Source organism: Quercus robur, chromosome 5, assembly GCF_932294415.1.
Source record: "Quercus robur chromosome 5, dhQueRobu3.1, whole genome shotgun sequence".
In the NCBI taxonomy this organism is placed as follows: Eukaryota; Viridiplantae; Streptophyta; class Magnoliopsida; order Fagales; family Fagaceae; genus Quercus; species Quercus robur.
In genome coordinates this window covers 69243701-69271342 of record NC_065538.1, presented here as the reverse complement: position 1 = coordinate 69271342, position 27642 = coordinate 69243701, and the positions used below count along the sequence as shown (strand labels likewise).

Below are 27642 nucleotides of genomic sequence, written 5' to 3'. Positions count from 1 at the left end.
AGTCCATTATAGCAAATAATGGAGAAAATTTAGTGTTAGATGAAGGGAGAGAGAGAGATTCCAACTAGTGCAACAAGATTACTATCATACTAGGGTATGCTCATGGAGATAATATATGTAGTGAGTAGTGAGAGTCATTTTGGTAGTTATGAGTGGTACTGATTCTTTCCTTTTCCAACAAAGAAGTAAGGTCAGATAATGTAACAAACTGAGGAGGAGAGACATTTTGCTTACCAGATGGATGATTTCCAGTAGCTGACCCTCTCTCCTGCTGTGTTCTAGGATCTGGACCTTCAGGTGATGGCCGAAGTACTGGTTCTTAAGCCTTTCTCAAGACTCTCATAGATTCAATAAGTTTGAATTGAGCTTGTTGCATCCCTTGTAACGTTTCCAAGAGGAAAGAGAATCGTTGGTTAGAACTCTCTTAGTTGACTTCAGGTTGGTTAGGTTGTTCATCTTGTACAGCTGGGCTGTGACGGCCTTGTGCCGCTAGAGGGTTGTTGTTTTGAGTCCCTTTTTGCTGGCTATTCCGTAGCTTAGGGGGCATGGTGAATCCTTGTCTTCAGTAGGCTCCTCAGTGTAGTCGCCAAAGTAACATTTATGCTTTTTGTAAAATGTTGCCAAAATAGCATTTGGGCTTTTTGTACATATATTGAGATTTTGTGAAAAATATTGCTGTGTAGCAACGGGCTTTATAAGAGTGCCATATAGCAACAGGATTTATAAAGAGTGCTGTGTAACAACGAGTTTTGTAAGAGTATTGTGTAACAACGAGCTTGTAAAGAGTGCCGTGTAACAACGGGCTTTGTAAAGAGTGTTGTGTAACAATGGGTTTTGTAAAGGGTTTTGTTTAGGCTTTTTGGGTTTTACCCACAAAATAGATGAGTTTTGGGCTTTTATAGAGATGGTATAATTTTGTGGCCCAATTTTGGTAATGGTATGAGAAGTATTTGTGTGAGCCTAAGTTGGGTAATATGTGGGAAGTATTTGTGAGGACCCAAAATAATTTATGGGGCTTGCATGGATATTTTTGGTAAGTGGGCAAACAAAATTAGGACATGAAAAATTGTACCTCAACAGTCTTTAAGAGTTACACCAAGCTTTTTTGACCCAACAAGAAGTGTTCAAAAATCTTCAAATACCATACTATTCCCCCAAGAATATCAACCATAAACCACTCATTTAATACAAAAATTTTAGAAACATTGTCAATTTTTTGTTGTCAATGTATTATGATGGGCCTAAGTGAGGCAACAATAGGAATATCCCAATTTTATGTACATATTAGATTCACCTCCATTAGGCGTTGACAAGTAGTTCAAAAGTGGTCTCCTCCAATCCAAGACACTATGAAGAAAAACTTTGATAAGACGTGGTTTACAGAATCTGATGATGCCAGTATTGGAGTGGTCATCTGCAACTCAGAAGGCGAAGTAATGGCTGCTATGTCAAAGAAGATCTTGATGCCTCCATCAATTGAGATTTTACAGCTGCTAGCAGCAAGTTGTGCAGTGGTTTTTACTGTGGAAATAGGTTTTCACCAAGCAGTTATTGAGGGGAACGTTGAGTCTATCATTAAGTCTTTGCACTGTGGTGGTATGGAATTTTCATAGGGTGGTCACATTATAAAAGACATTTTGTTTTATGAAAACTCTTTTCACAAGATATTTTTTGTCTTAGTCTAGAGATTAAGACTTTCTTTTCCTTTTCAAGTTTGGATAGAGTCTGTTCCTCCTGATGTATTTTCTTTTTTAAGTAGGGACTTTCCCAATTCATGATTAATAAAGCAGCATATCCTTTCTTCTAAAAAAAAATGTACATATTAGATTTCCTATTTAAATTCAAACACATTCTTATATTAACAGATTAGACACATATAATATTCTTCCGTAACAATTAAATTCAAAACTACAAAATGTTTAAATTCAATTAAGAAATGTTTTTTTTTTTTTATTATTATAAAAAAGTGTTACTTTCACAACAAATCCCATATAATAAAATGTTACTGGTTATAATTTAAACTCATAATTGAGATTACTTCTTTGTCTACCAATAAAGTAGTAGCCTATCTTTTAGAATTTATTATAAAAGTATTGTAAAAATGTTATTAACATCTTATTTCTTAAAAAAAAAAAAAAATCTAATCCTAAAATACTGCAACTAAAATTTATCCTTTTTTTTTTTTTCCCCTTTTTTGATAACAACTAAAAATTTATTCTTATTCAAATTCAAATGATGTGAGTGTGTGAGGGTGTATGCGAAAATTTGTGTGCAGGTATCAACATTTCGAAACGGAGCGGATTTTGCTCCGGGTCATGTGAGGTCCACTCAGAGTATAAATATCCTTAAAGAGTCTCAAATGCCCTTGATGTCAAAGCAGAACGTCATCTACATACTCTGGGCAGTATCGTCATCATTCCACAGGACGATCAAATATACAACGCGCAAAACACTGAAAAAAAAAAAAAAAGCCTAAAAAAGCGTCGAAATAGAAAACTGCTACTGTTGCTAAGTGCTCAATTTATATCTCCCATTCCTCTCCTCCTTTTTGACCGATCACTCTTTGCCACTGTCTCTGCTTTGCTCTCTTTCCCAGGTACCTTGTTCTTGTTCCTGGTTCATGGTTTTGTCTTTAATTTTCATTTATTTTCTGGGTGTGTTTGTTCTTTTACTTTTGGCCATTTTTGGGTCTTTGAAGAGTTTCATGTAAAAAGTAAAGTAAAAACTGTTGTTGTTGTTTGGGGGAAAAAAGGGTTTGTTTTTGTATGTGGGTTTTTTTGTGTTATGTATGTACATTGTTTTAAAGTAGTAAGTTTTGTGATTGCAGATATACAAGTAGCCATGGAGAAAGGAGGTAAAGGGTTTTCTGCTTCTATGTATCTCCACCATTGCCTGTTTTCAATTATAACTCTTTCTTTCTTGTATTTTCCTTCTATTTATTACTATACTTATCATGGGCTATTTTAGTTTTTTTAATAGGAGTATCTGAAAATGTTGTATTTTTTATTTTTGGGTTTGCTTTTAAATTGGTATTTTGCATGTTAAACTTAAACCCACCTCAAAAAAGATGTCAAAAAATATAATAAAGACCTCATTTTTATGTTGGTTAACAGATGGACCATATTGGAAGAGCACAGTGACATTGTTATAGTAGTTGATAGTGTAAATTTGAAGGTTGTAAAAAATCAAGGGACTGATTTAGAAGCAATTCCAAATTTAGAGGGTGTATACTGTATAATGCCTAGAAAATCTATGCCTGGTCATGGCATGCAGATATGATCCTTTCAAATGTTGGTAGTCCATGTTGGGATGTTTTATTTTTGGATGAGAAAAGAGTAATTGTATTAATAAGAACGCAATAGTTTTACATTGATTTGGGATAGCAGTTTAACCGTTTAAGTATACAGGTTATATACCCCAGTTGGAAAATTTTATTTATAAGTGAGATTATGATCACAAATTTAATGATGTCTTGTTTGGAGTTTGTTTGATTTGGTTTCTTCGCTTTTCTTCTCTACTATATCTCAGTTCTCTTAAATTTGTGTTATTGCCCAAATGGTATTGGTAGGAGTTGGGACTCTGGTTAACTGCATATACCAGTCAGACCAATCAAGCTGAAATATGTGCAATAGTACTTATACATATCCACATTCCCGTTTCTTTCTTTCCTCCTAACCTGCGCTGAACCTTTTTTTAGAACGTACAATGTTTTGAATACACTCTTTTTTTGATGTGTAAATTCATGGGTGTAGCACCCTTGAGATCAAAGGGAAAGGAAGATAAGTTGAAAGGGAAGGATGACAGCTCAACAAAGCCAAAGAATGCAAGGAAAGTTCAGTTCAATTTTGAAGGTTAATGTTTTCTTCTCTTCCTTTAGCAAATATACTTATCTTCTTAATCTTGAATGGTTGGTTGAGGGAAACTTATCCATATTCTTTAATCCTCTCTAATGGGTGGTCTTGCTTTTATAGGTTCACCTGAATATAAAACTAGTTCTTTACCGAAATCTTTTGGGAAGGATGACACTCCGTTTCCAAAAGGTCCAATTTTCTTTATTGTTTTGTTTGGTTGTTGCCTGTTTGTGTTGATTTTACCTTTCTCTGCACAATCTATGATTGATTACCTCTTTTGTTGATTTCCCTTGAATGAGCATCTCTTCTTCTTGTTCTTTTTATTTTTATTTTTAAATAAATTTTCAGGCTATTCAGGCAAAGGAGGGGGAAAAGGAGATAAAATTGCTAATGGTGGAAAGAGCACAGTCTTTAAAGAACCACAACCGCTGGAGCTTAAAGTTGAGCAGGGTGGGTACTTGGAAGTATGCTTTTGGTTTAAAGGCATTATATTTATTATTTTATTGAGATGAGGAAAAATTTGGCCTCTATGTGTTTGAATGTTTTACTTGTTAATACTGTAGATTTTATGGTTGTATACCATGGATTTTTTCTGGTTTTGGAGAAATTATTTCTAGACTTATCTCTTAAGTGGGGGATGTCCTTTGAATTTTGTTAACTCCATGCTGTTACTTATCTATGGTGGCATATGCAGATCTACCAGAGAATGTCAAATGCATGATGGATTGTGAGGCTTTAGATATTTTACAAGGAATCCAGGATCAGCTGCCCATATTATCAAAAGATCCAGAATTTAGACTCCCTGTGTGAGGGACAAATTTTATGATTTTTTAATTGAATAGAAATTTCATACATATATTAAGTGTTATAACATGTCGTTTGTTTTCAGACCATTTGACAAGGGACTGCAGTATGCCAAAAGGGGTGTCCATTATGCAAATCCCCAGGCTGTTAGACAAGTTCTTGAGTATCCTTGAACTTCATTTTAAGCAAAAAAAAAAATTTTTCAATAAATTTTTTCATTCTTTAGATTTGCTTTGTGTGTGTGTGTGTGTGTGTGTGTTGACCGATCACTGCTTCCTTTGTGGCATCTATTTATATCACCCATCGGCTGTTGATTTCTTAACCAGAATAAGGGGTCTCACAAAATATGGTGTCTCCAATAGTGAGGTTAAAATCTCAACCTGAGTCACTTAAATCTTAAAAAGTCTTGCAGCACTCTTATTTTAAGCTTTTGGACTGCAGATATGCGTGATTGCCAATGTTTGTCCAGAGTCTGATGAGGAAGTTTTTTCTCTGGTCCCATCCTTGAAGGTATGAGATGCATGGGTTTGTTATTGCCTGCCATGCTGGTGTTGCTTACTATTTTATTTCTAGTTCTATGCTTGGGAAAGGTTGTTTATGTTTGATAAGTAAACAAGTAGAAAATAGGCAGAAATTGTGCTTGCTCTATATAACTGCAGAGGTAAAGATGATATCTGTTGAGCCACTGATATTTTGTAAATAAGTATGAATAAGCCCAATTGGTGCTCAGTATTAATGACCATAGATGCGGAACTGATACTTGTTGTGCCACCCATTATTTTAAATGTGAAGGCATAAGACAAAATGTCAATATTTCCTGACTTTGGGGCTTAATATTCACGCCATTCCCTTAATCCCTTTTGAATGACTAATGAGTGAAAATTTTCAGTTGATCATGTTGTTGTCATAATATAAATGTGTGTTACGCAATTCAGCAACTCACAATTCAATTGTTAGTTCCCTAGGGAAGCATCTGGTATTGCAATTGAAACACATACCGGTTTTCTACTGCTATGCTGTTTACTCTCTATTTTTTTTTAAAATTTTTATAAAGCTTCTTTCAGGCTTTTTTTTATTTTTTATTTTTTGGGGTGGGGAGGAACTATTGACCCAATTTATAGTGCTACATTTAACAACTCAAGAGACTTTGTATAACCAACCCGGTTTATGGTTATGTTCACTTGTGTTGTGGTTTTAAAGCTACTATTTGAGGTGACAACTTGCTGTAGTTGCTTCTTATTTCAGTCATTAGAAGATGATTCACTATATTTTTCCTCACAGGCTAAGAGAAGCAAGCTTAGGGAGCCCCTCAAAGGTATATTAAGTGAGCTAGCAAAGCTTAAAGAGTCTGCTAACTTAGAAAGTCAACACAAGCAGGAAAGTCTACACAAGTGGGGAGATCAACACAAGGGGGAAGATCAACACATGAAGGAAAGTCAACACGAGGGGGAAGATCAACACACGGAGGAAAGTCAACACATGGAGGAAGATCAACACAAGGGGGAAGATCAACACTTGGAGGAAAGTCAACACAAGGGGGAAGATCAAAACATGGAGGAAAGTCAACACAAGGGGAAAGATCAACACATGGAGGAGGGTCAAAACAAGGGGGAAAATCAACACTTGGAGGAAAGTCAACACAAGGGGGAAGATGAACACATGGAGGGTCAAAACAAAGGGGAAGATCAACACTTGGAGGAAATTCAACACAAGGGGGAAGATCTACACATGAAGGAAAGTCAACACAAGGAGGAAAGTGCACATCAGGGTTCCTACCTGACATCTAGTAAAGCTTAAGTAAAGCCCACACAATTGAAATTCCTTGTTAAATTTTCATTTAGCTGCTTAAGCTGTGATGTTTTTTAGCTGCCATTCACTATAGGGTACTTATTGGAATAAATTTGGTGCAGGTAATGCTGTGAGCCTGGGAGTTGTGGATGGCTAAGGTGATTGAGTTAGCTTTGCAGAGCTTAGAAGACCAGCAAAGTACCTGCTATCCCTTCTGTAACATGCACTCTTAGTCTTGGTACATGTACAACTTTTTCCCCCCATTTTAACTTAGAGATGAAATGGGAATCCTTTCTTATGTAAGTATTATACTCTAGAGACAAGCTTATCCATGTGATTTGTTCCTCAAAACTGTTCATTGAAAGGTTTGTCATAAATGTGGTAGCTTTGTGGTATGTTTTTTCTGACGTAATATGTGCCAGCTAGTAGCAAGCCAAACTGAACCTAGGGGGTGAAGGGTTTCTGGCCTTCTAGGTTTCTTATTGGCTGTGTGCCAATGCGTTCACAAAATGGGATTTCCCTCCTTCCCAGTAGCTGTTTTATGGTTTTGCAAAAAACACACAATCCTATCTCATGTAAGAAAGTGGACTACACATGCAAAGTTATGTTGTTAATTCTAGTGACCTTACGCTTTCTTACCTTGTTAGAATTTTTATTGGTGATTATTTTAGAGATTTGCCTTGAAACATTGACACACTCTTGGATGAAAATGTCCTACATTTGGTAGATGTCAACAATTAGAGCATGGTTTGTGCGGAGGATTACAGGCTAAAAGAGATACACCACCCGAAAAATATGATCAGGTAGGATCAAAAAGTTTTAGGCTTTTAGTTCGATGCACTTCTTCTTCCCATGAAAATGAGTGGAGGATAAGGTAGTGGGTTAGCAATTAGAAAAAGGTTTTGTAAATAGATGTGGTTATAATTTATGACGCTTGAAAAAAGCTGTATAATGTTTTCTAAATAAATTTTGTTCCAAATGTCAATAGATTTTTATTTTTTTATTCTAAATAGTCATATAACAATATTCTCATTTACAACATGAAAGATTCTTGGTTTGTGATTTTTATGGTTTTACACTGCTAGCTTCCATTCTAAGGACGGAATTCTTTCCAAAAGCTATTTTTTTTTTTCGTTGAACATACTCTAAGTTTTTGATTGATCAAAGGTTTTTATCATATCAAGCTCCGAAAAATGCAAGAAAATGTTTTCCACATAAACGAACCCTACGTAAGTTTGGGATCTCTAGACGTAACTTTGGCCTAGGCATTTATCAAATTGAACCCCAAAAAAATCAACACAAAAATAATTAACAATCTAAAAGAATAGAGAATGTAACTTTGGCCTAGGCATTTATCAAATTGAACCCCAAAAAAATCAACACAAAAATAATTAACAATCTAAAAGAATAGAGAATGTGTTAGAATTATGATTAAGGGTTTAAATTTACCATTTCTTAACAATTTAAACTTTTGAAAAATTAATAATTTATCATGGTAGTAACCATTAAGTGTTTAAATTTACAGTTTTCTAACCATTTAAATTTTTTGGATAAATAATAAGTTATCACGGTATCGAGGAAAAAGGTTCTGAAGATTTCTGAGTTCAAATTCTTTTAAATTTTTGGAATAATAAAAATTAATTTATCAAAAATACAAACAAGGACAAGGAAAGAAAAGATACAATAAGGTATTGTCAAGGTTTTTGTAGCTTCTTTTAGTATTTCAAACGAAAAGATGTATAGTTTAAATCTTTATTTCTCCGAGATTTGTATTTACCAACCAAGAAATACAATGAGGCTTATCCTGCAAGCAGTACCCCAAGAAGCAATATCTCATTACTAAGATTACTTTGATGACTTTTGGACTTTTGCTTTTGTTACGAGCACTAACAAAAAAGAGAAAAGTAGAAAGAAAAAATACTCTCTGGACCTACCGAAAGTCTTTTGTCTGGTCACCTCCACTGTGATGGGAAACGAAGAAGAACACCAAGAGGAAGTTAAGGAATCAAAAGAAGACCATGATGATGATGATGACAACAGTGACACAGAAGATGAAGAAGAAGAAGAAGAAGCAGAGATATGGAAGAAACACTACTCATCGAAGCAAAGAATATTGTTGGTTGGAGAGGGAGACTTGTCTTTCTCTCTGTGCTTAGCCAGAGCTTTTGGCTCTGCCCGCAACATAGTTGCCACTTCTCTCGATACCCAAGGTACGTAAAAAAAACATTTTTGGACATTTTATGAAATGGGTTTTGGATCATTTTATGTGAGTATTGATTACTACTTTTTACTTTTGTTGTTGTGCATGATGATGATCAGAGGATATAGCAAGGAAGTACAGTAATGGTATAGGGAATGTTAGGGAGCTGGAAGAAAGAGGTTGCTTAGTATTGCATAAAGTTGATGCAAAGCAGATGAGCCAGCACTACTTCCTCAAGACTCAGAGATTTGATAGGATCGTCTACAATTTACCTCATGTTGGATTTCTCTATCGTGAGAGTAGCTACTGCCAGATCCAGTTATGTTATGTTTCCCTTATATTCCTTTTCTATTCTCCCTTCTTTTTTTTAATTTAATTTTTCTTCTATATTTTATTTCCTTAGTTTTATAGACTATATGATAGTATCCATTAGCTGAATAGAGTTTATTTCCTTGGTGTTAACCTATAGGATTGTCATCTATTAACTAGTTTGAATCTCTTAATTAGTTTGATCTCTTATTCCTCTCCCTTGGGATAAAAATAATTGAGGTGGTTTCTTGTGTAACAATTGCATACATCATTCCTCTCATATGGAGTGGGATAAATCCAAAAATTCACTTATCAAAACATAGGATTGTTATGTATTAGCAATACTTCATCAATGAAGGATGACATAGACACAAAACTAGGAGACCAAGTCCAAGAAGGAATGAAAGAGTCTTTTTATTATGCCCACATTTAACAAAATATATTCAGAACAATACCTTTGATGATGATTTCATTTTCAACTCTTTCGGTAGCTGCATTGGGCAGACTAGTTGTAATGCAACATCTAATATTGTTAACAAGCTTCCAAAATGAAATAAGAGATTTTGATAAACACATCATATAAGAAAAGAAATCTCAATACATTTTGCAAAACCTAAGTATAAAGACATATGGGTAGAATTCAGTAAATCTGAACCTTTCTTTCTCTTCTTCTCAGTGAGACTTCTTCTGTTTGAATGCACATTTGATAGTTTTCATGATGCTAATGACGATGATGTACATGTAGATTTTGTTTTTGAAGTACTCTAAGTTGAATTTTTGGTTGACAGAATGAAAAAACATATATAAACTGATGCGATTTTGATGGCACTGAAATAGGTTGAACAAGAGATTGGTAAAGGGATTTTTGAAGAATGCTAAAGTTCTCCTACAGAAAGAAGGGGAGATTCATGTGACACACAAGGAGGGTGACCCTTACAACAAATGGGATTTAGTTAGGAAAGCAGAGAAGATAGGCCTCGTTTTGCATGATGTTGTGCCCTTCTGCAAGGATGATTATCCTGGTTATTGCAATAAGAGAGCCCATGGTAGCTCTTCCGATGATCAGTTCCGCCTTGGGGATTGCAGTACTTATAAGTTCCGGTTCAATCACTCCCCTTAGTTTGTTTAGAATGGCTTGTTAAAATTGTACATTTTATTGAATCATGTCTGCAGCGTCAGAAACTTGGACTATGTAGAAGTGTCAATGTTCTCTTCATGGACTTTAGAACCAATGTTTATGAACATTAGAGGATGCCTTTCAATGGAAACTGAGCTCTTCTGATGCTCAGTTTCACCTTGGGGATTCCAGTACTTATAAGTTCTGGTTCAATCACTCCTCTATAAGTTCTGGTTCAATCACTCCCCTTAGTTTGTTTAGAATGGCTTGTTAAAAATGTACATTTTATTGGATCGTGTCTGCAACATCAAAGGCTTGGACTTTTTAGAAGTGTTAATGTTCTCTTTGTGGACTTGGCACATATTTAGAAATAATGTTTGTGAATATTAGGATTTTCCTTTCAATGGAATTGAAAGAGTGAATTGTTCTTTCGGTTGAAACTTTTTTTTTTTTGAGAACCCGGACCATGAGGTCCAGGGAAGAAAAACTTTATTAAGGAACATCAAACAAAAGGAGAGGAGCAATGTCCTCTGGTACATCCTCTAGCCAAACAATTAGGTCCGATAAAACTTTAGCCTTCTTGGCGAGAGCATCAGCAACTACATTACAGTTGCGTTTGACATGAAACCACAAATCATTATTTTGGAGGAACCAATCAACGATTTTTAAGCCATCTCAAAACTGATGGTATAATAATAATAATTTTTAAAATTATGTGCAAAGAGTGATGATCCAAGATATGTGCATTATAATAAGAACATTTGCTATACCACCACATTTCATATATTTGCCGTTGTTGAGGGATGAATATTATATTGTGTGGTGTACTTCCCTCACAACTTTGAATGGAGAAAGTGGAACTTGTCCCTAAGAGCACTAGCAATAGTGGTGCTAAATAGCTATATAGCTATTTTTAGCACTATTAAATATCAAAATGTAACCTGCAATAGTGAAGTCAAAGCTATATTTTTTGGCTCCACAGCTACAGTGCACAGTTGAAAGGTATTATTATTATTATTATTATTATTATTTTTTTAAATTTTGCGTTCACACTTCTTTTGTCTCTCTCCTCCGTCCTCACTACCTCTCCGTGTCTCTCCCAATGTTTACCATGCGTTCACACTACTTTTGGTTGTGGTTGGTTCACACTACATCTTTGAATGGTCCAATGAACCTTAAAAATAGGTGCACGCTAAAAATAGATGCACTAGCGTGCACCTTGCTCATCCAGCAAATGTGCATTCAGCTTTTGACATCTTTATTTGCTGGATGAGCTGCCTAATGCTTTATCAGTTTTCACTTTTTATGTGATGTGAAAATCAATAATCTCATGCTTTACATGGTCATCATGTTTACATGAGGCAAGAACTTGGTTACTCTAGTCCCCTTCCTGGCTTTCTGTCAAGTGACTTTGAATCATCAAAAGAAGAAGGTTTGGATGATTACCTTTTTCTGGCTGAAGATGAAGGAATGTTGTGAATTTTTGTGGAAGACCAATTAGTTTAATATTTAGAAAAGGTTTAGTTACACAATTAGTCCTCAACCAAATGGGGGATTTTGAGATACAAGGTAAACAAGAATGCATAATTTCATTAATTGCCTGACTGCTAGAGCAATTTGATTTGGGAGCAAAATATAGACAAAATGGGAATAAGCTGCACCTTTGACATTTTAAAGCTACAAACACAAACAGAGCCCCAATTGCTGTTGGATGATCCAAATCTCAGGGAAACTACTGATTGCCTTAATTCTGGACACCATTTGGAGTTTGCAAAATCGGGTGGCCTCAGAGGATGGTCAGGTGCAATGGCGGCTCTAGAAATATTTTTTAGGGTGGTCATTAAAAAACTTAAATTACACAAAATTTAATTAAAAGAGAACTTCATATATTAATAATAATTAAAAAAAAAACGCACACACATAAATACATAAAGTCTTACAATTTCTTTCTACAATTTATTATTATTATTATTATTTTTATTTTAAAATTTTTGCATGATAGTTTCATTACCAATGTTCAAGTTACATATCTATTAAAATTTTAGTTAGATAAAAATGTTCTTGAGATTTTTTTTGTTGTTGTTGTTGTTGTTTGTAAGGACCTAATATATTGTTAAGGGGACAAAGTTTGGCTACAGACTTAATTGTACCCTAGGGTTATAACTCTCATTAAATAAATTAACATGATCACATATTTTGAAAATTTAATTGTTGAATTGCATGTTCTTTATGTTCTTAAAACGCATGTCAATTTCATGTCAATTTTATTTTTATTTTTTTTATTTTTTACTTTTGATTCATAAATTTAATTTTTATGTATAATTTTAGATTACAAAAACTCGAAATTTAAAGATTTGATTGATTACATAACTATTTTATATTTAATCTTCTTGAAATTTTGCAAATATGGAGAATATAAGAAAAAAAATGTAATCTATTTGTGAATTTGTCAAAATTTATGTATAATAAAAAAATATTGAGTAGAGTTATAGTCTTAATTTACAACCAAGTTTATTAAGAACATTTTATGGTTTTTTCTTTTTGCCTTATATAATTGCTATGCAATGATTTATGAATGCCTTGGAATGATTTTTATAAACATGTGTATTGTTAGATTTAGAATTAAAAAATGTATCTGCCTATTTCATTAATAAAAACTAAAAAAATGTAATTTTCAAATTTCATGCTAGAAGCTATATATATCATGGCATGCCATTTTCTTTCCTGAATTCCTATGGATGCAACACTAGTCAGCCGCATATTAACATGTACTGCTCATATACATTGTTCACAAACTGTGAAGAAATTCGCACAAATGTCCTGCTATCATTGATCATAAAACAATTAAACAAGAAAATGCTGATCGAATGACCTTGTAGATTTATAACTATTTCAAAGTCCATGTTCTTTGAAATTTATTTCCATTTGAAAAGGAAAATAATAATAACAAATGCAATTATATTTAAAGGGATTTTTTAGGTACTCTTTTAGAAAATAGTGAAGCTATGAAGGTATCTACCATATTTGGATGTGATTAAAAGAATTTTAATGGGTCCATCTTTAAAAAAAAATGCTAGTCTTTACTCTCTATATATTAAAAGGATTTAGAAAGTTAATTATCACTATCGAAATTGTTAAAAATACCCTTAATCTAATTAGATAGTTTTTATTCCAAAAAAATAAAAATGAGGTTAAAATCATAATTGAAAAAAAATTCAAAAACGAAAAAACTATCAGATAAATTTCCTATAATTTTCCACTAGTCTTAGACAAATACAAATTCCTCACTTGTCTAAAAGACAAAAAACCTCCAATCCCATGACTCAACTTCTGACACCACGTTTGACTAACTACAAACAAAAACTCTTTCCAGTCCTTTTTAATGATTTATTTATTTATTTTGTGTTTGAATTGTTTTCTCTTCACATCTATTTGCACTGTTTTTTTTTTTTCTTCATTTTAATGAATGTCTCTTCTTTGTCCAAAATAAAAATTATTGTGCATATGGTTTAATTGAATAAAAGATAAAAAAGTTTCAAATTGAGATGAATGGAAAATTATAATATTAAATCAAAAAAGAAAAAAAAGAAAAGAGTTTCTAAGCACGCGCTCATAGGCTAGTATTACTATTTAAGGGGCTTATTCTGTTTGGGATGAAAATTTCATTAATTCAAAAATACCCTTACACTATATTTAAGATGGGGCAAAACATGGTAATTTTTTTTAACTCCCACATAAAACACTATCTACAAAATAGGACGTTTTCAAACAGCTTCAAATATATTCAATTTGTTTCTTCATTAGTTCCTCTCAGTTTTATGTTCTTTTTCTCTATGGTATGTCATCATTTTTTTCTCAATTCAAAATCCAAGAAAAAGAAATTATATTTACAAAAACAAAAGAACTTTTCTAATTATTTTTGCTCAAACAATAGAGTATTGATGAGAATTTTGCAATTTGCAGTTGGTTTTTGTTGAATTTGGGTAATTCATTCTGTTTTCTTGTCAAAATTGAAAAGCTCTTTTAAAAAAATTTATAACTTTCTCAATTGAATTATATTTTGTATCATACTTTCTCAACTATATATATATATATATATATGATATTGTGAATTTGTAGCTCTATGATATTTTGTGATGCATGAACTATATTAAATGTGTTATAGAAATTTTGGTTATAAATAGAGAATTATGACACTAAACAAAAAATAAAAATAAAAATGCAAAATACGTGAGACTAGTATTGGATTAGTTTCGTGTAAAGTCTAAAGTCTTTTTGAAATCATATTATTAGCCCCAACAACAAGAATCACACATCTCGTCAATAATAATAATAAAAAAAAAAGAATCACTCGTCTCCGAATTCCAAACCCAATCTGCAACAACATGATCTGCAAGTGTAAACTCACGTTGTTTTCCAATTTTCACCCAAAAAAGATGTGGCAAAATGCTAGCAAAACAAAAAACTTGCCAGTTCTAAACATGGCCACTAGCTAAAACAAAAAACTTGCTAGTTCTAAACATGGCAAAAAATTTCAACTTTTGGATTACCTTCCTAGTACTAGGGACTAGGGAGTGTTGAAGTTGAATGTGGACGCAGCAGTCACCAAAGACAAAATCCACTATTGTGGTAGTAACCAAGGACGACAAAGGTGAACTAGTGAAGGCCTGGGCTAATCCTGTTGAGTCTAAGAAACCTCTGGTTGCAGAAGCATACGCAATTTATAGGGCACTAAAAGTTAGTTTGTAAGGAAAAATTTCAAAATATCACAGTAGAGGGAAGATTCAAAGGAAATTTTTGTTGTAGAAATATGTTTCATGAACTAATCCACTAAGAATAGTAGGTTCTACTCTTAATCAACAAATATACAACAAATTGTTTCTCTAACAATAGTTGTCATGTTACATTATATTGTAATATATTGTGACGTTAAAATTAAATGCTAAAATCTTTACTTGTGCAATATTTAATTTTTTAAATTTTTTTTAGGGAGGGGGATTGGAACAATATTGGACATTTCTTTTGAGAACACTGTACTTTTTTGTTAGAAATACTAGAAAGTGTTAGTTGAGCGACAAAACTCTTGACTATAACAATTCGTGTTAGGACAATATTGGTTTCATACATCTTATAAGAACTATTTCAAAATATCTTATGATACATGTAGCAAATAATCAATCTAAGGTGGATTTCAATTAGCTCAACTGGTAAAGTCTCTAATGGTTGAATAAGAGATTTGGGGTTTAATCCCCGCTTACACCAAAAACTGATTGGTGTCATGGTTGATGATAAAGAGCTATCATCAGAAAAGGACACCATAGGTTGAAACTCTCTCTAAAAATAATAATAATAATAATAATAATAATAATAATCAATCTAAGTTTTTGATGGGGCGATAGCACGTTAGGCCAGGAGCAATGTATAACTCAATGGTATAACTACCTTTCCTTTATTTGGAGGAGTCTTTTTATTTTTATTTTTTTTATCTTATCTGAAGGAGTCTTTTTTTCCTTGTTACATTAACTATCAAATTATATAAGAAAACCATAGCAAAAATAGAAGAGCAGTATCATCTTGAAAACTTAAGGTTAAGGAAAAACCCTAGAATATGTGCATGTGGTAATTTATTAGGCTTTATATTCTATTTTATGGTTTTTTTTTGGTTATTCTAGACTCATAGTTATTTCGGTCATTCGGTGACTTTGTAATTGTTAAGTATGGGCCATAATTTTGGGCCTTACGTTTTATTTTATTAACAAATAAGTCTTATCTTATTTATGGATATTTATCTGTGGGCTTTAGTTTGATTCAACTCGGGTTGGGTTTACTAATCAAAGTAGGAGTCTTGGATCTACTGTGAGAGGTTAAAATTTAAAATCTACATAGTAAGTGTGTTATTGTCCTCAAATAGAGTTGTTTTCAATAATATATAGACTATTTTTTAGTATTGAGGCACGTTAAACTTGATAGTCTTGTCTTTCCTTTGGTATTGTTAACATGTACAATTCACGTGTATGTTCTCATGTACTGCTCACATACATTGTTTACAAATAGTTGACGCAAATGCGAACCAATAAGAATTTGTTATTTTAATAATTTGTAAAAAAGCTAGAAAAGTTTGTGATTATAACAATACTAGTCGCTAACCCGTGCGATGCACGAGAAAACTATTAGAAAATAATAAAGCATGCATATATTAAAAGACAATTTAAGTTCATGTGTGCTTGCAAGGGATACATACCTAAATAGTTCTTGCGGTAGAAATAAAAGTCTTATCTTTGAGATAAAAAACTGATGTAAACAAACTAACCTTACATAAAACAAATTAAAAAAAAAAAAAAACATAAAACTGATGTCACGGGAAATTCAGCCACATAGTAGTGATATATAAATCTCTTAAAACCTAAACCTAAACCTAAACGTAAGGACTAAATATTTATGCGCCTTCTCTTGCTTTCCAGATATATTTGGTTAAAAACATAAAACTGATGTCACGAGAAATTCAGCCACATAGTAGTAATATATAAATCTCTTAAAACCTAAACCTAAACGTAAGGACTAAATCTATACCATGAGTTGTAGATCTTGAATGCTATACCGTGCGTTTAGGGCTTCCTACATCTGGAGAGAGAGAGAGTTTGCAGAAACCAAAGAAAATCTCTCTATAGCTTAAGAAACACAATATACTAAAATCAAAGAGATAAAATTTTCAGAGGACAAAGTATTATAGATAATTTAAAAGAATTTTGGTTTAATTCTTGAACACCGCAACTCCATAAAATTCATACTAATAATAATATTTTATGATAGCGCAGTTAGAATTTTGGTTTAATTCTTGAACACTAAATTGGAGATTGATTATATGAGTATTCAATGGTGAACAAAGTACTATGTATTAATTAATATATAAACAAAACTAACCTTACAAAAGCTGAACTTTATAAGCTAAAATCTATACTGTGCATTGTAGATCTTGAATGCTTTAGGGCTTCCTACATCTGGAGAGAGAGAGTTTGCAGAAACCGTGACTTTATATTTCTTAACTTGAAAGAGGGGTAAGGTTGCTAGGGTTTTGTAGATCTTGAATGCTTTAGGGCTTCCTACGTCTGGAGAAAGAGAGAGTTTGCAGAAACCGTGACTTTATATTTCTTAACTTGAGAGAGGGGTAAGATTGCTAGGGTTTTGAGGAGTTATAATTTTTATTTACTTATTTATTTTTTAAGGTTGCTAGGGTTTTGAGGAGTTATAATATTTATTTATTTATTAAATATTGTGCTGACGTGGAAAATTGTGGTGCCAGCAAAGGCTTCGGTTTTATATATATATATAGATTATTAAAAGAATCAATGATATTGTTAAGGGGGTAAAGTGTAATTCTATTGAACAAAATTGTTAAAATTAATACCCATATATATAATAATAATATTTTTTTTTTTAAAATTGGGGGGCCATTGCCCCCTCCAAGTCCAACCTTGGCTCCTTCCCTGTTCACTTAGATTGATCACAAACTGTGTAGAAATTCGATTTTTTTATCCAATATGTCTTACGTTAATTTAGTATTACAGTCGAACACAAGTTCTTTGCTAAAATCTTCTACCTTTAACTGCTCGATAAATTTTCTCATCCAAGATAATGGTGACTAAAGTGGAATTAGAGAGAAAGTTAATGGCTTTTCCTCTGCTACATCTACAAGCGAACAAAGAAACATTAAATTAGTTGGATAAATTGGTGAATTCAATACCAACAAAACACAAAGAATCATCTGCTATGAAAGAAACTACAAATAATTTGTTAGAAATTATTTTCTCTCTAGTGATAAAGGTCCAAGTTTAACCGCTATGCTTCCCTCAAGCCTAGTGCCATTTTCTTTCCTAAATTCCTATGGATGCAACACTAGCTAGACGCCCTAATAGTAAATATAATCCAATATTGTGTTTATGCATCAAGGTAAGGGAATCATTCTTATTATGCACCGTTAGACTAGTACGAAGGAGAGTCTAGATGATTGATTTGGATAGTGGTATTAAACTAGAAGTTAGTGATTTTTATGGGAGAGAGAAATTTGAAGGTGTCATTTGATCGGTTGTATGGTTTGGAAAGCTTTTTGAAATGATAGATTAAGCAAAGAGCGAACACTCTTTTTCATGGAGGCTAATATAAAAAGGGATAGCAAGAATTTGGAGGGAAATGTATCAACAAACTCATTATCTAGCCATTCAATCTTGGGATGGCATGCGAAACAATGACTCTGTTAGTTTGAACCACCCAATTACAAGCAACAAGATCACTTGCAATTCACACATTTGGTGCAAGGGAGTTATTTTATTGAAGATTCAGCCAACAAGCTTTATAGCTTGGCTATAAGATCAAGATTTCCGTGGGATGAAGATGTGATGATTTATGTATCACCAAGAAATAAATTCTGATATTTCGTCAAGTTTGGTTACATGTGGAATTTCTACCATGGCCGATGCAATTCAAGTTGCATACCAATTGGAATATGACTCTAAAAAGAAAGCCTTATGTCCCAAATAAGGTTCGTTCTAGTACTTGTTCATTATCAATTGTTACACTCAGGGATGGAGCCAAAACTTTGAGTTAAGTGGGACGGCTTTATTGTTGACTGTGTACAGTGGTTTCAACCTTTAATTTTACTATGACTTAGCTGCTGAGTTTTTTTTTTTGGTAAGAACAAAATTATTTTTGTTTAGAATTTTTTAAAGGGCAGGGTTGTTTATTTTAAATAAAATTGGATAATTGAGCTTAATTTTTTTATATTTCTAGTCTTACTATTTGTAATTTTTGTTATTGAGCTAATTTTTTGGGCTTGTATATTTTGTTTTAGATTTTAGATCTATAAATTTTTTTATAGTCACTAAAATGAGGAAAATATTAGAGCTACAAACTTTTTTTTTATAAATTATTGATATGATAATTGGTTACTAGTAAGTAAAAAAAATTGTGAGTGATGAGCCCATGTGCAAACTAATAAGAATTTGCTACAAAAAAAGTTTGTAAGAACGTTGTAAAAAGGTTTGTAAGTATGGCATTACTTTTAAAAGAATCAATGATATTATTTTAGGAGAAAAAAAAAGTAATTTTATAGAATAAAATTGCTAAAATTAGTACACATATATATAATAATATTTAAAAAAAAAAAAGGGGGGGGGGGTGGCATTCCCCCCTAGTCCAAAGGTAGCTACGTCCCTAGTTACGCTAGAAATAGGAGAGTCCTAAAATAAGTCAGAAGGCAATCAAGGAATCTGAACCACTGTTTTTGTGAGACAACAACTCTAGCATATAAACCATTGTGCCTTGCAAAAATTGCTGGTTAGGAATGAAAAATTAGAAAATATAAACCAATTTAAATACCAAATATATTAAAAAATTAAATGACACATTACGGTTTGACCTCAATTAAAACTCGGTCCAACTTCAAAAATCTTAAACCTCTCCATTTTTTGGTTTATTAAACAATTCGGGTTTTAAAACCATGATCCGAACTACTTGACTACAAGAAGAGATTTAAGAAACTACAATGCTAACTTGAAAGTGAACTTTGATGACCTAGATCTAGATGTTAATGGTATGATAAGCGGCATTTGTCCACTTTTTATAGCAATTAAACAAGATGTCAAGTGAATGAAGACCATTATCATAGGGGAATTTTAAACTCTAGTTGTCTGTAAGGGAAGAATACATTCTTTGGAAATTGAAACTGGGATTTGTATTAATGAAAAATTTGAACAAGCAATGATGAAATTGGGATTCAAAGTCAAGTGTCATCCGAATCCTCATCATATGACATGGATCATTAATACAATATTGAAGGTTGCTAAACATTGCCTAGTTCCACTTGTAATTGGTAAGCTTAAGGAAACCATTATGAGAGATGAACAACCTTAAACTCTGTAAGATACTTTTGTGTCACTCGGAAATATAAGTTCATGAGGTACACCATGCTGTATGTGCCAATACTTACTCTTTCATTGATGGCGACAAGTGGTATCCTCTCATGTGTGCTGATGACATGTTAATATTGAAGTTGCAAAAGAGTCTCTTCTTTATTCGAAAAATTGTGCCTTCCAATGGCATTCTTTGTCTAACTCTTAACTAAAAAAATGCCAAATTCTTGTTGTTGGGGACTTCGGGGAGAGTTGATTGCACAACAATAGCATATTTAAAGAAACATGCAACATCCTTTTTGGAAGCCTAAGGTTAAGACATAGTTCAAGAAATGTCTATGGTAGTTAATTAAGTTTTAAGTTTATGTTTTACTAGTCGGAAACTTGTGCGATGCATAGGAAATTTTTACCTAAAAGTATGTTAGTCTCAAACTTTGCATAAAAAGTATAATTAAATTATATTGGTCTCAAACTGAAACAATAAATACTACAAGAAGACTTAAAAAAGAAAAAAATTGTTGTGCATCTCACTAAAAGTTTCTATAGTCCTCTTTAGTTTCTACTATGGGATACCAAAATTATTTTTGCATCATAGATTTTATGCCAAATATTTGTGACTAGAATCCTATAAATTGTTTAGAATTTTAGAAAAGACAAATGCTATTAGAATCTATTACCGTCATATCTCAATTGTTTGTCAATATCTATACTTATGATCATCTTTATGCTTATGATGGACCTACCGCTTTCATGCATTTGTGTAAAAAAAAAAAAAACCCGCAATTTGAAGGAATACAAACAGTTTGATCCAACTTGTTATGAATTTCTTAATTGGTTGTAGGATCATATCAAAAGTCGTTAATAAATTGGTTTTCATAACTAGTACCATAGCATCACATGACTCAAAAATTTAATATGAATATAGTTGAATGCAGTATGACTATTGGTGACTATGCCATATCATATAGCATTTGGCTTTTTCTTTAACATGAAAAATTCTTAGGTACTCTTTGAGTATAGTAAAATGGTGTTCTCTCATCTCATATTCATGATGGATCCCACCATGAATTTAATGAGTGGACCCTACCATAAATGTGAGATAAGGGAGCACTATTCACTGTGCTCCGAGAGTACCTAAGAATTACTCTTGTAACATAGTAAGAGAAGTACTCGTTATCTTAGTAGACAATCCTTCCAATGTGTAGCCCATTGGTAAGATTGAATATTATCTTCAATTTGGGGAATTTGAGAGAGAGAGAGAGAGAGAGAGAGAGAGAGAGAGAGAGAGAGAGAGAGAGAGAGAGAGAGAGAGAGAGAGAGAGAGAGAGAGAGAGAGAGAGAGAGAGATGTTTTGGAAGAGGTGTTAAGGGCCATTTGTGAGAATCTAGGTAGAAGGAAGAAAAGCCCAATAACAAGGGCAGTAAAGAATTGGCAAGCAGATAGCAAAACCATTAGGCCTAAGTGGCAGGAATAATGGATCACAGGCTCATGAAATAAACAAATGGGTCTTGAAGAGGCAAGTGGGCTTAAAGAAGCCCGAAAAGAGAGAAATAGCATCCCATGGGCAGTTTATGATGTAGAAAAGTGAGAAAGGGCTGCCGCAGGCCCAAAGTAATGCAAACTAAGAAAGTAAGAGGTTTATGGCAGGCCCATGAACCCCAAGGATGAGAATAAGGTAATTGGGCCAGGGAAGCTTAATGAAGTTAGTAAAAGCCCATAAGAATGCAGAATTAGTAAAAGGGCCAAGGAAGCCCAAAGAAAGCAAGTGGGCCAAGGATGCCCAAGAGAAAGACAAAAGGGACACAAGAGCCTATAAGTAAGAAAAACTAGTGGCCCTACCAAGCCATTGGGGGAAAGAGTAAATGGTTGGTTTAAAGAGACCCAGCAGGATTGAGTCATTACAGCAGGAATAACAGAACAATATGGTAGGAAATGAGGGAAATCAAGAAGTGGGCCAAAGAAATATAAGGTCCATCGTCAAATAAGGCCCAGCTCCTGAGAGGAGCGGGAAATCAAAAAGTAGCCCACATAAAAGGTCAAAGAAAACGGACGGCAGGTTATGCAGGCAAGCCTCTAGACCACGATAGACGAATGGGCAGCAGGCAGATTTTGCACACATATGGAAGGAAGGCACGCGCAAGGCCCAGGCACCACCAGCCTGTACCCAGCCAATACAAAGCATGGTAAGATCAGGGGTCAGAGATTCAGAGGGCATGGTTTAGTGGTGGAGAGAGGGGAAAAATCTATTTTTGAGGTTCCGGCTCAGGCTCTTTTGGGGAAGTGTCCTGTTGGGATGACTTACTATCCAAAAGAAGCAAGCTGAGTTGGAACCATTAGGTGCATGTCATGAGGGATAGGGAGAGAGAAAGAACCTGGACCGTAGCAGGAAAGGGTGCCACGGCAGACAAGCAAACAAAATACTCTTTTTTGTCTGGTGATGGGGGGTGGCACACAAACAGAACAGTGTTGGTTGGCCAGTACACCCAGACCAGACAAAGGAGGTTAAGGGCTAAAACAGTAAAATCCGGTCACGGCAGGCACTATAAAAAGAGGATCTTGTCGTGAACAGAAAAACAGAGCAACAATGGGAACCTTTACTAAGAAATAGGAATTTGAAAAGAGAAACCACGAAATAGAAAAAGAAAACGAGTGGGAAAGAAAGAAAGAAAACAACCAGAAAGAAAATAAAGTGAGAATTAAAACGGCAGGCATGCACCGGTAGATTGATTCCCTCTCTCCCTCATAAAATCCTGCTCTCTGTGAAAACCACAAGGAGCCTCTGTGCATAAACCACTCAGGTCCGTTTCCTTTAGGGCAGTTAATCTCCAAAGCAGGACTTTTCCTGAGAGATTAATTGCGTTGAGAAGGAACGTTCTTTCCTCTCTGGCTTTGCTTCTACGGACCAGACTTTAGTTGATTTCCTAACATTCTAATTAACCCATACATATTAATACTTGTTCACTTTTGCTCTGTTCTTTTCCTTCTATAAAAATGATTATTATTGCTGCTGTAATTGTATTTGAGGGTTGTTTGGTCATTTCCCACTGAGTGACCAGATATTTTACTTATTTTATCATTATTATGTCTGTTTGCCACAACTTGTCTGAAATAGTTCTGCCTGCTGTAAGCACGTTCCTGGCAAACCTGGCCTAGTTTGCGCACAAGCCGGACCAACTTGAGTTGCAGCTGGACCGGTCCCAACTCCCTTATCCAGAAAACTTAGGCCTAGTGCCGTTGGAAGCAGCCCAACACCACTAGCACAACCCACCACTTTACAAGAGGAAGAGAAAATAGAGTGGTGGGATTGTTGAGATTAGATTGTACATTTTCTTTTTATTTTTTAGAGTGATTGTGTATCTTCCTTGACCATACATATCCATTTGTTTACACAAAAGGGCTAAATTAAGACTTGAAAAATGGGTAGGAACGTTGTTTTGGTATGATAGGATTAGTGAATCCGAACTACAAACTGTTGTTTGTAAAGAAGTTGAAGAGTGTGTATAGTATGAAGGGAAGCTTGTACAGAGGAAGAGAGCTTCTAAGTGAGTCAGAGTCTTGACTTTCAAGTTTTCATCTACGCATGGAGAGGAGAAAGAGAGTTTGTAAGTGGGTTAGGGTCTGGCCTTTCATCTACACATAGGAAATGATCATGCTTATGTCATAATATGTAAGGGAATAAGTGGGCTTGGGCTTTTCATAATGTTAGGACATATGTGGAACTTGTTAGAACATATGTCATGTAGAATTGGCTAATCCTTTGACAAAACGCACTTTACTTGTAATTGGGTAGATCTAGGATGTGTTTAATATTTCAAGGAACAAGAGTTCAAGTCTAGTATTAAAGCCATGCAAGTTTGTTCAAGAAACAAGTGAAGAAATGCTGTTCATTAAAGCTAAACAGATATCTCAATAGATATATCTATCGAGATTTAATGTATAATTCTCGACGGCTCTCGATAGAAGCTGTATCTATCAAAAATTACAAAATTCAAATTTCCAGATTTGTTTTTCATGCATATCCAAGTTATTTGTGTAGGGTTTTATTTCTTACAACCCTAGACATATATAAGGATTATTTTAAGGGCCGTAAAAGATAACGCAACTTGATGCAAAGTGATTATTCACTCATCTTGTGACTAGAGACAATTTGCCCTAGTTCATCTTTATCTTGAAGAAGCTGCTGCGTCTTTGCATCAAGGGTTTTGTAACCAAAGATCTTCTTGATCTTCATCGTCTAGATAAACTAAAGAATTTTGTAGCCAACATCTTTCTCAAGTTGGTGTGTTAGTCATGTACTGGATTCGTGCATCGATTGGTTAGTCACATACTTAGAGCCGTCCATTGAAAGGAGAGATTGTCACTACATTACAAGTCCAATTGGATATTGGGGTAAGATTTCAACTGTAGTTCGGTATTAGGTACTGAGATTCCTTTTAGTTGTAACCGCTTGTTTTGATAATAGTGGATTCTTGGGAGTGGTGACCTTAAATTCATCCGGTGGGGTTTTGCCTTGGTGGTTTTCTCCATTCGTAAACAAATCACCCGTGTTAAATTTATTTTCCGCTGCGTTTAACTTAGTTGGTGATTTGTTTGTGTTGCCACGCTTATTGCATATAGTTGAATCTAATTAATTCATTTGGCTAATTAATTGATTAATTTACCAAAGGGGTCAATACATTTTTGGCCTATCACATAAGATTTGGTTTAATTTTCAACAACAGCCCATCTTTTAGATAATAATAAAAAGAAGTTAATGTGATTTTTTGGGTAACAATAAAAACAACTTAATGAAAGGAGGTTAAAAAGGCTAAATACAATATTAGAGCGCCATATGGCAGGAGCTCATGCACTCTCACATGAGGTCTCTGCTTTATATATATATATATATATATATATATATTGATATTGATTTGGTTGTTCTACAGTCAATGGTATTTTAGTAATTATGTAATTGCTAGTTATAGGCCATATGTTTTTATTTATTTATAAATAAGTCTTATTTAATTTGTAGGTCTTTATTTGTGAGATTTGATATTTTGGGTCAATTGGGGCAAGTTTACAAGTTAAAGTAGGTGTCTTAATTCTAGTAGTAGTAGTTAGGACCAAAGGTCTATATAAGTGTGTTATTGTACTGACAAAAGAGGACAATAGAACATTGTGTGTTTTGAATATTGAGGCATGTTGGCCTTTTAGTTTTTTTCCCCTTTTTCCCCTCTTTATTTTATTAACTATTTTATTTTTTTTTATGGTATTGTTCACAAGATTGCTCATGTGTGTCATTAATAGATTGTGGAGAACTTTGATTTCCATTTCTTCTTACCTCTTTTCAACTCTAACTCAAATCTTTTCTCCTTAAAACATTCTTTTAAAAAGTTATACCCTAGATTCATTAATCCTCCATATATGCAAGCACACATAAGATACATATAGGTATCTTATGAGAAAAAACACACATTCGTGCACACACACACACAAATTTGAGAACTTTTTGTTTTACATACAAAAACAACCATGACTTGGTCATATTTTTTTTTTGGGGTTGGGTATGGATCTTCAACATACTGACCAAGGTCAATCATATGTATTCTCTTTCATTAACCTTTTGTTTGACATATTTTATAAAAATAAAATCTCTAAGTTAATTCAACTTTATTACAATGAGAGTAAACTTCACATGCAATGTATATTGAGAACATAAACATACACATATGCTTTTATCTTCGTAAATTTTGCAAAAAATTAATAAATACTTGCACATAAACACAAACATCATTGTCCATGAACAATGAGTGGAACTATAGAGTGGTCTTTCTTGAGCCCTTCATTGGAAAGCCTACATTTAATATTTGTTACACCTAGAATGGAGACATGCTTATTTGGAAGTGTTAGTGAAATTCTTAGTATACTATCGCAAATAGTGTTAGTATCCTAATTATATAAATTAATTAATAATTAAGTTGTCTAACAAGTGAATAATATGTTTTGATACTATATATATGGTTTGTTTGCAGCTATTTTCATTCTAGTAATCTATGGCATTATAGAAGAGATTCTCCCAAATAATTAAAAGAAAATTAATAAATTATAATAATAGTGAATTATCAAAACATAATATAGAAATAATTTTTTTTTGAGAAAATATAGAAATAAAATTTATTAACTATTCTTACAAAATTGATTGTTGGTTTGTAATGACAAGAGCTTCAAGCGAATTAATGAATTCTTAAATTCTGTATAGCTTGGGACGCTGCCAGACAGACTTTTGGTAACTAATACTTGTTTCCTACGGTTCCAAAACAATACAGTATAATTAATATTCACTTAGTTTTGCACAATTCTTAATAAATTTTTTGTTTGCTACTTCAGAGAATTTTATGGCTAAAAATTCTTGGACATCAACCCAAATTGGACTCAATATGTTCCCACATTTGTGGTTTTAGGTTTTATGATAGGGAACTACTTTGATAGTTTTAGTCTTACGTTTGAAATAATATCTTAGTCATTTTATTTCTAATTTTATAGAAAAGAATTGAACAAATGATAAAAAGTTTTCAATTCAAGTAGAATACAATTACCAACATTTATCTCATTAAATTCACATTTAAGTACTCATCTAGTTCAAAAATTACGATAAGAATTTGAACCATCTTGAACCCAATTTTAGATGAATATTTCATAAATCATATTGAATTGCGTATATTTTATTGAACACACACATGTACATATTTATAAATATATAGTTATGTTTATGTTTAATTGGTACATCACATGTAAACTTTCATAAACTTTTAGATGAATATTTCATAAATAATTTAATTATTATTGAAGCATATATTTAATAGAACACATGTACTTATACACATTTATAAACATAAAGTTACGTATGTGTTTATGCATCACATGTAAGCTTTCATACTAACTAGAATCATAAATTAAATTAAAACATTGAGGTTTCTTTTCCAAAAACTTATTAAAAAGGTACTTATGTATAGAATATTGACAAAAAATTAAAAGTTACTACAAGATACACATTGGAAAATGAGTGTGAGTTAAAGAAGTTTAATGTCTATGCTGCGTATTCAAGAGTTAGGCCTTTTTGGATATACACCACTGTAAGTTTTTTTAAAATCTTATTTCCTCTCCCTTGTGTGTGTATGTGTTAAAAATATTTAGTATTCTAACAAAAAAAAGTTTGTGTGTGTCATAGTTAAGTTCTAGGACTTCAATTGCCATCTTAAAGAATTAGGAAAAAAAAAAAATATTTTGACTAATGAGAAAACATTAATTAAAAATGAATTCTCTGCAGTTTGCTTTCAGAGTAAGGGAAGGGGATTTCTTAGGCCTATTAGCCCATAATTGAGGTATAGAATTTGATAAAAACAAAGTTAAAGCTATTTTAGGAACTAAGACTTCAACTAATTAAAATTAATTACAATTCACGAAGATTATTAGGCCAAAAATCAATTTCTTGTGAATATTTACTTTAAATGTGGTATCAAAAATAAAAATACTTTCCTCATTGCTTCAATTAAAGGTTCACAAACACCAAAAAAATTCAAACCAATTAAGGAATATTTTGCAACACCACAAGTATTTACTTCTCCTTAAAACGACAAGCTATTGAATCTTTACATCCCAACCATTTAGGATTCTATTAAAAATCTTTTG

The 27642-nt window shown here is 33.2% G+C and overlaps 2 protein-coding genes across 2 annotated transcripts; both read left to right on the top strand.

Moving 5' to 3' along the window:
* Positions 1–2349: 2349 nt before the first annotated feature.
* On the top strand, positions 2350–6850 carry LOC126726846 (DNA-directed RNA polymerases IV and V subunit 4-like). Its single transcript, XM_050432244.1, has 11 exons — positions 2350–2596; positions 2828–2854; positions 3753–3851; positions 3972–4040; positions 4200–4301; positions 4546–4657; positions 4741–4818; positions 4988–5021; positions 5097–5165; positions 5937–6452; positions 6566–6850. The coding sequence occupies exons 2-10, from the start codon at positions 2842–2844 to the stop codon at positions 6450–6452; spliced, it is 1092 nt and encodes a 363-aa protein (XP_050288201.1). The 5' UTR covers positions 2350–2596; positions 2828–2841; the 3' UTR covers positions 6566–6850.
* A 1440-nt stretch (positions 6851–8290) lies between these two features.
* LOC126726845 (uncharacterized protein At4g26485-like) lies at positions 8291–10509 on the top strand. The gene is made up of 3 exons (XM_050432242.1): positions 8291–8653; positions 8763–8961; positions 9790–10509. Exons 1-3 carry the CDS (start codon positions 8410–8412, stop codon positions 10070–10072), a joined length of 726 nt encoding a protein of 241 aa, XP_050288199.1. The 5' UTR covers positions 8291–8409; the 3' UTR covers positions 10073–10509.
* The last annotated feature ends 17133 nt before the right edge of the window (positions 10510–27642 follow it).